The 9,163-nt window shown below is 47.0% G+C and overlaps 1 protein-coding gene across 5 annotated transcripts in view; it reads right to left on the bottom strand.

Annotated features, from left to right (window-relative positions):
• Nucleotides 1-1,035: 1,035 nt before the first annotated feature.
• ZNF346 (zinc finger protein 346) overlaps nucleotides 1,036-9,163 on the bottom strand; it is a 54,596-nt gene continuing 46,468 nt past the window's right edge. For 4 of the 5 annotated variants that reach the window (XM_066272309.1, XM_066272310.1, XM_066272312.1 and 1 more), the window contains 2 exons: nucleotides 5,361-5,454; nucleotides 1,036-2,445 (listed from right to left, as the gene is read on the bottom strand). In XM_066272309.1, the coding sequence (XP_066128406.1) occupies nucleotides 2,358-2,445; nucleotides 5,361-5,454 (182 nt within the window). In that variant the 3' untranslated portion in view covers nucleotides 1,036-2,357. The remainder of the gene's footprint in view (nucleotides 2,446-5,360; nucleotides 5,455-9,163) is intronic. The other variant, XM_066272311.1, reaches the window with a different exon arrangement.

The raw sequence follows: 9,163 nt of genomic DNA, 5'->3' as shown, positions 1-9,163 counted from the left end.
CCAACATCCTGGGTGGGACAGAAGGACTCTGGCAACTGGGAGTTAGCCTGGGCTCTAGAAGTCGAGAGTTGAGAACCCACACTGGGGGCTGTGGAGGGTCTTCCCCTGCTGGCCAAGAACAGATGCTGAGTGACGAATGGGAGCAAAGACCATGGGCTCCTTCCTCAGATCAGTCTGCCTGAAACAAGGCTGGATCAAGGATTCCTAAAGCCATGATACTCTGTCTCAGCTCTTCTGGGTCATGGAAAAGGTTCCTTCAAGAATGACCAGGCCGGGCCTGACCTGTGGTGGTGCAGTGGGATAAAGCGTCGACCTGGAACACTGAGGTTGCCGGTTCGAAACCTTGGGCTTGCCCGGTCAAGGCACATATGGGAGTTGATGCTTCCTGCTCCTCCCTCCCCTTCTCTCTCTCTCTCTCCTCTCTCTCTAAAAATTAATAAATAAAAAAAAAAAAAAAAAAAAAAGAATGACCAGGCCTATGGAAAGTCTTATGGGACAAACTTACCACTGTGTAAGAGCTGAGTGGGACAAGGCCATCACTCCTTATACATCCTCATTCATTCATTCATTCATTCATTCAACAAACACTTCATGACATGCCACTCCGTGCATTGAGGAAGTGATGAACTGGGTCTCTAACCTGAAGGGGCTAGCCTGGAGACAGCCACAATGGACACAGCCTCCATTCTGATCTGTCTCCTTTCCTGTTCCCCTACAGTCCTTCTGTGCAGAGCAGCCAGAATAGTCCTCTCAAGCAAAGCATATCACTAGTTTAAACCTTATAAACACCTCCACGAGGCCCCCATCACAGGGGAAGGTAGATGAGCACATGAGGTTGTACTGAGTTTAGAGCACCTGGGAAGACTTACATAGGGTTGCCAAACAATTTGCTTCTCTCTCTCTGTCTCAACTCTTGAGATCAGTATTTAGAGCCCTGGGAGACTGAGTGGGATGAGGGTGAGGGGTCAAGACACACACATTAGACTCAATAGCATTACGGTCCCAAATCGCGTATCTGTTAAGTTACAGTCTGGCTCATGGGAGAACTTCTTTATTTAGATGCTTCAGTGACTGAGACAGACTGTAAGTACACACCCACATGTAATACTCCAGGCTTTCATAGACAAGGGCCAGGGAGTGGCAGGAGGTGGCTATGAGAGCAGCTAGGGGCTTCTTTGACCCAATGAAGGGGAGCCTCAGATGGTGCCACTCCTTAGAACTCCTGCTTTAAAGATACAAGGAAATCTATATCCCAGTGAAGTCCAGGTGATAAAAAATGCAGCAGAGTTGGAGAAATCTAGGTTTGGGGCTTGGGGTGCACCTGGTTCCTCACTGTGGAGACTTGTGCCAGCTCTCCTTTCTGTCCCTGGGGCTCTGTCCTGCTCCCTGGTGCCTAGGAATCTCCTGGTGGGTGATGAGGCCCGGGGGTTAGCACCACAGCAACCTGGGCAGGTGGCTGCTGCACATGGGGAAGAACAGGGCTGGTGGGGGCTGAAGGGCAACAATGACTCTGAACTGACTGGTATAAGGCAGTTTGCCTTTAAGGGCACAGAACCATCAAGCAAACCTGCAGGTGGGGACTTTCCCATATGACCCTGGGTCAGAGCACCTCTGACAGAGGAAGGGAACGGCTCCCACTGGGGCTTCCCATGATCCCACTGGGTACTGCAGCCTTCTCTAGCTCTAGCTTGTCTCCCGCTGCTACAGGTCCTTAGCACCACTCAGAAACAGTGGAGGAGGGGCAGGAGGGACAAGCTTTACTCTGCCAGGATGTAGAACACCAGGAGGAGACTTCACAGTGGGTAGAAACCCATACCACTGGCTGGCATCTGGTCCCAGCTTAGGAAAGCCTGCACTTTTGGGGAAGGGGGAGGGTCACAATAACTCTAAGCTCCTATGTGGCAGCTACTTTCATCTGCCCTTTCCTGCTTCGGTCAAGGTCTGGCGCGAAAGTGACAGATTTCACCGGAGATGCCTAGAGCCCAGGGAGAGCTCAACTGTTTAGCTGCAAGGACTGGTCCGACACTAACCTGCAGAGGAAACACAGGCCTGGAGCCTCATGCCACATGGCCCAGAAGGACTCGGGAAGGGGAAGGCCATCCTCTAAATACAATCCTGTGACAACCCAAGTCCTCTTAAGACCCTTGCTTCCCTTGTCTGGACCTACAGGGCCCATTCCAAAGGGGAGCAGCAGGGGTGAATTTGCCTGGACCAATCAGAGGCTGTGGCCCACTCCTTCCTCAGGCCTATGTAAGAAAGGAGGAAGAGGGAGCCAAGGGCTGATCATGGTCATGGTCACAGTCACAGGGAGGCTGGCTCATGGCTGGTTCAACCTGGGGTGCTGAACAGAAACACCTCTAATCTTCCAAGGTAGTTGAGTCTTTTTGAATGTGTTGTCTTTGCACTGGAATCTGGCCCAGGGGTGATGCCATTGTTTTTGGTGACCTGTAATTTAAGAAGAAATAAAGGTACAGGGTCAGTTTGTAGTGGCTGCAACAGTGCTCCAGGTGGCTTATTCTAATGGGGACAGCTTTTCCAGAGGCTTGAAGCAGGACAGCTCTCCTTCACTGAGAGCCACGGCATGGTATGCCAGGCATGTGCTTTGCTTCCAGCACCCTATTTTACTCTTATAGCAATTCTACAAAGGGGTGGGGAACTGCACCCCCATTTTACACGAAGAAACTAAAGTTCAGAAAGTACAAGCAGCCTGACCAGGCAGTGGCGTGGTGGATAGAACGTTGGACTGGGCGCAGAGGACCCAGGTTCGAGACCTTGAGGTCGCCAGCTTGAGTGCGGGCTCATCTGGTTTGAGAAAAGCTCACCAGCTTAGACCCAAGGTCACTGGTTTGAGCAAGGGGTTTCTTGGTCTGCTGAAGGCCCGCGGTCAAGGCACATATGAGAAAGCAATCAATGAACAACTAAGGTGTTGCAATGCTTTTCATCTCTCTCTGTTCCTGTCTGTCCCTATCTATCCCTCTCTCTGACTGTAAAAAAAAAGAAAAGTACAAGCAACCTGCCCACAGTAAGCTTTTAAGTGTAGTAGAATCAAGACCAAACCCCCCCTCCCCCCGCCTCATGTCTTCCCACTATACCAAACCATTTATCCTGCCCACAGGGCCAATAGGACCTGCATGGTACAGACGGCCATTCTCCCCTACACTACATCTACAGTGGCTCTCCTGTCACTCTTCACCCCACTCTTTGGGTACCCAGCACCAGCTGATAGTCTTACTTGTTTGAGGATTTGCTTCTACCACCAGAGGGGTTGATTCCTCCTATAGCCCCAATGTCCAAATCAAGGCCTGGCACATAACAGGTGCTATATAATTATTTGCTGAGTAAATAAAAGCTCATTTCTAATAGCTCCCCTTTTGGTACTAGCATTTAAGTACATTATCTCTAACCCTCACATTATCTGAGAAGGTGAAGATAATGAGCTCCATTTGGAAGTAGCAGAGCAAAATGAATGGGCTTTGGAGTCCAAGAGATTTTTTTTAAGATTTTTAAATTTATTCATTTTAGAGAGGAGAGGGAGAGAGAGAGAGAAGAGGGGGAGAAGCAGGAAGCACCCTGCTTAGAGGGATAGAGAGAGAAGCAGGAGAACAGGCCAGGCCTGGAGTCCAAGAGATTTGAGTACTGGATCTAATTCCAGGTAACTGTGGGATCCTAGGCCAGTCACCCGGTCTACCTGATATTAGGTTTCCTTGGGTTGTAAAAAGGGGGTCCTAATTCAGAGCTACTGTGTGAATTATATATTTTTTAATTTATTCATTTTAGAGAGGAGAGAGAGATAGAGAAAGGAGGAACAGGAAGCATCAACTCCCATATGTGTTTTGCCCAGGCAAGCCCAGGGTTTCGAACCGGTGACCTCAGCTTTCCAAGTTGACGCTTTACCCACTGCGCCACCACAGGTCAGGCTACTGTTGTGAATTAAATGAGACTGAATTAGGTGTTCAACAAATTGTAGCTATAATCTTACAGAAGTCCTAGTTTACTGACTTGCCCAACATGACATAGCTGGAAAGTATAGGAGTCAAGTAGTAAACAATACTAGCATTTTCAAGTATGAGCAGCCCCAGGACGGGGGGCTCTGGTTGGCTCCAGACTGTCTGTGAAATTGCCACCAGCCAATGTGCCTCAAGCTGCAGGCATGCTAAAACAGCAGTGAGCCCTGCCCTGGGGGGCTGGGGCTTGTTTCAAGTCCATAACTAAGAGAAATCTCAAGAGTCCTCCAGTTCAAGACAAATCTACAAATAAAGAGAAAGACCTTCTGAAGCATGGGAGAGGAGACTTCGGCAGAGCAGAGAGGACCAAGGACATTTTTTACTCCAACACTCTGTTTCTACCCCTTTTAATTCATTTGGCTTTGTGAACAGTGCAGAACCAAAGACCAAAGTTAAAGCAATCATTTTAGCAGGCTTGCCTGCCTGCAACTCTGTTTCCTCATCTGCAAAATGGGGATAATTCTGACCTCAGAAGTTTGTTGTGGCACACTCTCCACACTACACAGTTCCTGTCTGAGAGGAAAGGACGTAACCACATGGGTCCTTCCCGGCTGGGTCCTAGCCTCTTTGTCTCACGTGGTGCCACTACCTCCCTGTCAGCCTGACACTTGGGAGGAACACGCTGAAAGCCTCGGTTTGAATTATGGTTCTGCCTCATAGGTTCACTTTTAATGGGGGTTGCCTCTGTCTGTAAATCAGAACATTGATCCCCTCTTCCCAGGCTTGCTTGAGAATTACCTGAGACAGAATAGGTGTTCAAAGAATGTTATTCATTTTCAAGATTATCATGAACAGACAACTCTCTGTTTACCTCTTCCTTTCACAGAAGTTATCACAATTTGCAATTATTGTTTGTTTATTTAGGTTTTGTCTCCTATCAGAATGTAAGGTCTTGAGAGCAGGAACTGGATTTGTCTGGGCCATGACCCAGAGGGTATTCAATAAATATATATTTGATTAATGAATGAAAAAAGCTGGTCATATTTGGTAATGACCTGTAGAGGAAGCTCTTACCACAGAATTGATAGCAATGAAGAACAAGGTCTTGGGTCCAGTGAAAAAGGCTTCCCTAGTCAGGCTGCTTCAGGCCAGGAAATCCAAGTAGTCTTAGGAGGCCATCAAGGAATTGTCTATGCTTCTCTGCCCAAACTTTAGCCTAGGAGGTCCAAAGGCTGGGGTGAAGCTGATGGGATAAAAACTTACAGAAGAGACACTTCTTTCTCTTAACTGACTGATCTGTTGACTGAGAAAAGGCTGACAGGATTCCCTTTCAGCCAAGAAGTACCTGGCTTTGCTCTAATTCAGAGTCCAGAGCTCCTGCTGCAAACCCTTGAACTTCAAAGAACAGTTACTCACTGGTTCTTGTGTTTGAAGCCGCTGACGTGAGCTTGGTACTGCTCTATGGAGTTCAGCACTATTTTACACGTCTTGCACAGGTAGCCCTTCCCGGCTGAAACACATACAAAGTCAAGATGCTTAGTTATCCAATCAGAAGGGACCTGGGGAGTGCATGCAAATGTCCTGAGGACAGAGGGGTGAGATGAGGGCTGGTGGTCGGCCCTGATGAGAATCCCAAAGGCCTCAATGTTCAGGGGGCATGTGCTGTGTGTCTATGTGAACCTCTTCTTTCCCCTATGCCCACAGTCCCGTCCCAGCATCAGACCTGGTCCACAGCAGCTAATGAATAAATAAGATTAACAGAACAAAGAGGTAATATTTGGTGTAGCTATCTTGTCCATCTTGACTGTGTTAAGTGACCTCATTAAGGATGCTCTTTGCCGGCCTGACCTGTGGTGGCGCAATGGGATAAAGCGTCGACCTGGAACACGGAGGTTGCCGGTTCGAAACCTTGGGCTTGCCTAGTCAAGGCACATATGGGAGTTGATGCTTCCTGCTCCTCCCCCTTCTCTCTCTCTCTCTCTCTCTCTCTCTCTCTCTCTCACCCCTCTCTCACTCCTCTCTCTCTCAAAAATCAATAAATAAAATATTTTAAAAAAAATTAAAAAAAAAAAAAAGGATGCTCTTTGCCCTGGCCGGTTGGCTCAGTGGTAGAGTTGGCTTGGCGTGCGGAAGTCCCGGGTTCGATTTCCGGCCAAGGCACACAGGAGAGGCGCCCATCTGCTTCTCCACCCCTCCCCTTCTCTTTCTTCTCTGTCTCTCTCTTCCCCTCCCGCAGCTGAGGCTCCATTGGAGCAAAAGATAGCCCGGGTGCTGGGGATGGCTCCTTGGCCTCAGCCCCAGGCGCTAGAGTGGCTCTGATCGCGACAGAGCGATGCCCCGGATGGGCAAAGCATGGCCCCCTGGTGGGTGTGCCCGGTGGATCCCGGTTGGGCACATGCGGGAGTCTGACTGCCTCCCCATTTCCAACTTCAGAAAAATACAAAAAAAAAAAAAAAAGGATGCTCTTTGTCAAGAGACCTCTGGGAAGGTGCCACTGTCTTTGGGCTTTCAATAACAGTAATTGATGAGAACGCCTACTATGAAAACCAATCTACTTTTGTACCTTGGGACTCGCAGAAACCTTGTCTTACTACCAGGGCTGCTCCAATGACCAAGTGGCCTTTCTCCACAGGGTCTAACAGAGAGATGAGCAGGAGCCAAGATATGGGACTGGACTCCTGCCTATTTCTTTATATGACCTTGGTTGAATCCCTTCCCCTCTGATTGACCCTCAGCTTTTCTCAACTATAAACCATAATACTGACAACTGATATAATACTTGTCATAAAAAGCAGCTATTATTTACTAAGTGCTTGATATAGGCCATGAACTTCAACATGACTTCAAGAACTCTCCTGGCTCTTATACCTTTCACATCATCTGCCACCCTACTATCTCATAGCTCTGCACTGATATCACCTGGGCTCAAATCCCAGCTCTATATTTCCTACTTGTAGGACCATAGGCCAGTTACTTAACCGTGCTGAGATTTGGTTTCCTCATTTGCAAAAGTGGAACTTCTCTGAAACTCAGGTTCCTTACCTATAAAATGAGGCTAATATTGGTATTAACCTCGTAGTTATTTTAATAATTCAAATAAAAGCTTTAGCACATAGTAAGTGTTCAACTAACACAAGCTTTTATCACTATTATTTCACTCTTCTGGGTTCCATGAGTTAACCCTGGCAGAGGTATACAGTCTCTTTAAACCAGCTTTTCATGGCAGTTGCAGCTTCTGAGAACACAGCACAATCTCCTCTGCTCCAATAAGCCAGCCAATGTTGTCAGCTATGCTAGTTTCCCTTGCATCTTCACTTAAGGGGAAACTTCCTGCAACCAGAATTCAGGTCCTTGTTAAACATTTAAGGCCGAAATTCATGATTCTAACTAACATGGAAAAGATGCATAATGGACTAGAAATGCCCTGCCTCAAGGTCAAGTGTGGGACCTGGGGCTGGTGTGGGGTGATAACCGCCAGTGGTTAAGAGTCACTGACACCCAGATTACAAGAGCCTACTCTTACTATTCATTAAGCACTAGGCACCATGCCAGAATTTTGGATATTTGTGCCCTTGGATTCTTACAACACACCTGCAAGATGGGTGGTTATTTTCATTTTTCAGAGCAGGAAACAGGTCCAGAAAAGTTAAGTGGCTGACCTGAGGTCAGAGCTAGGATTTGCCCCCTGGTTGTGAAGCCCCTGTTCTTCCCTTTGCACCACGTCTCTGAACTCTCTTATGTCCCTTGTGAGGTACAAGATCTCAAAACACTATCTGCTGACCTGTAAGCCAGGCTCAAAATTGTCATTTGGGGAACTGCAGAATTCACTGGTGATCTAAAAAAAAAAATGAGATTTGTCCAGTACTTACGCTCATTAATTTTTATCTGCTTTTCATTTTACATGTTTGATATTCTTGTTTACCCATGTGATTTTATGAAGTCACCAGAGCTGATTTTTAAACATCTGGCTTATTTGGAAAAGCACCTCTATCTCCTTTACTGCTGAGCCTTTTGAATGACCTACACTTGTTTCTCCAATTCTTTTGCAACCTCTCTCTCTCACACACACATACATACACACACACACACACACTCACACACGCACCCACGCACCTTTCCCAAGGCCAGTGTATCTAAATTTTATGCAGCCCTGGCTGATAGCTTGGTTGTCTGGACTGGAGCATTGTCCTGAAGCACAGAGGTTGCAACTTTGGTCCCCAGTCAGGGTACACACAGGAACTCAGTGATGCTCCTGTCTTTTTCTCTCTCCCTCTCTCTAAAATCAAATTAAAAGAATTAAAAAATACAATGAATTTAATGAAAGCAATGGATGCTTATGAGGCCTCATCATATTTGAGCTCTCAACAGCAGCTGACAGATTAATGACTCTTCCCTCCCTCACCTTCTGCCTTTGGCTTTCAGCATGTATACTCTTGATTTTTTTTAATTCATTTTAGAGAGGAGAGGGAGAGACAGAGAGAGAGAGAGAGAGAGAGAAGGGGGGAGGAGCTGGAAGCATCAACTCCCATATGTGCCTTGACCAGGCAAGCCCAGGGTTTCGAACCGGTGACCTCAGCATTTCCAGGTCAACGCTTTATCCACTGCGCCACCACAGGTCAGGCTATACTCTTGATTTTTATCCTCTGGTGGCTCCTTCTCAGTTTCTTGCTAACTCCTGTTTTACCTCCATCATTAATAGTGGCATTCCATAGGGTGCAATCTTTTTTTCTTTTAATTTTTTTTTTTGTGACAGAGACAGAGAGATGGATAGATAGGAACAGACAGACAGGAAGGGAGAGAGATGAGAAACATCAATTCTTCTTTGTGGCAACTTAGTTGTTCATTGATTGCTTTCTCATATGTGCCTTGACTGGGGCTATAGCAGAGTGACCCCTTGCTCAAGCCAGCAACTTTGGGCTTCAAGCCAGTGACCTTTGGGTTCAAGCCAGCAACCATGGGGTCATGTGTATGATCCCAGGCTCAAGACAGCGACCCCGTGCTCAAGCTGGTGAGCCCGTACTCAAACTGGTGATCTTGAAGTTTTGAATCTGGGTCCTCTGCATCCTAGTCTGACGCTATATCCACTGCGCCACTGCTTGGTCAGGCTTTTTAATTTTTTAAAAAATATTTATTTATTTAAAGATTTTATTTACAGAAAGAGAAGGTGGGGGAGAGTGAGAAGAATCAACTTATAGTTGCTTCACTTTAGTTGTTCGCTG

This window comes from Saccopteryx bilineata, chromosome 4, assembly GCF_036850765.1.
Source record: "Saccopteryx bilineata isolate mSacBil1 chromosome 4, mSacBil1_pri_phased_curated, whole genome shotgun sequence".
NCBI classification, from domain to species: domain Eukaryota; kingdom Metazoa; phylum Chordata; class Mammalia; order Chiroptera; family Emballonuridae; genus Saccopteryx; species Saccopteryx bilineata.
The sequence above is the reverse complement of the archived record's forward strand: the minus strand, read 5'-3'. Positions and strand labels throughout refer to the sequence as shown.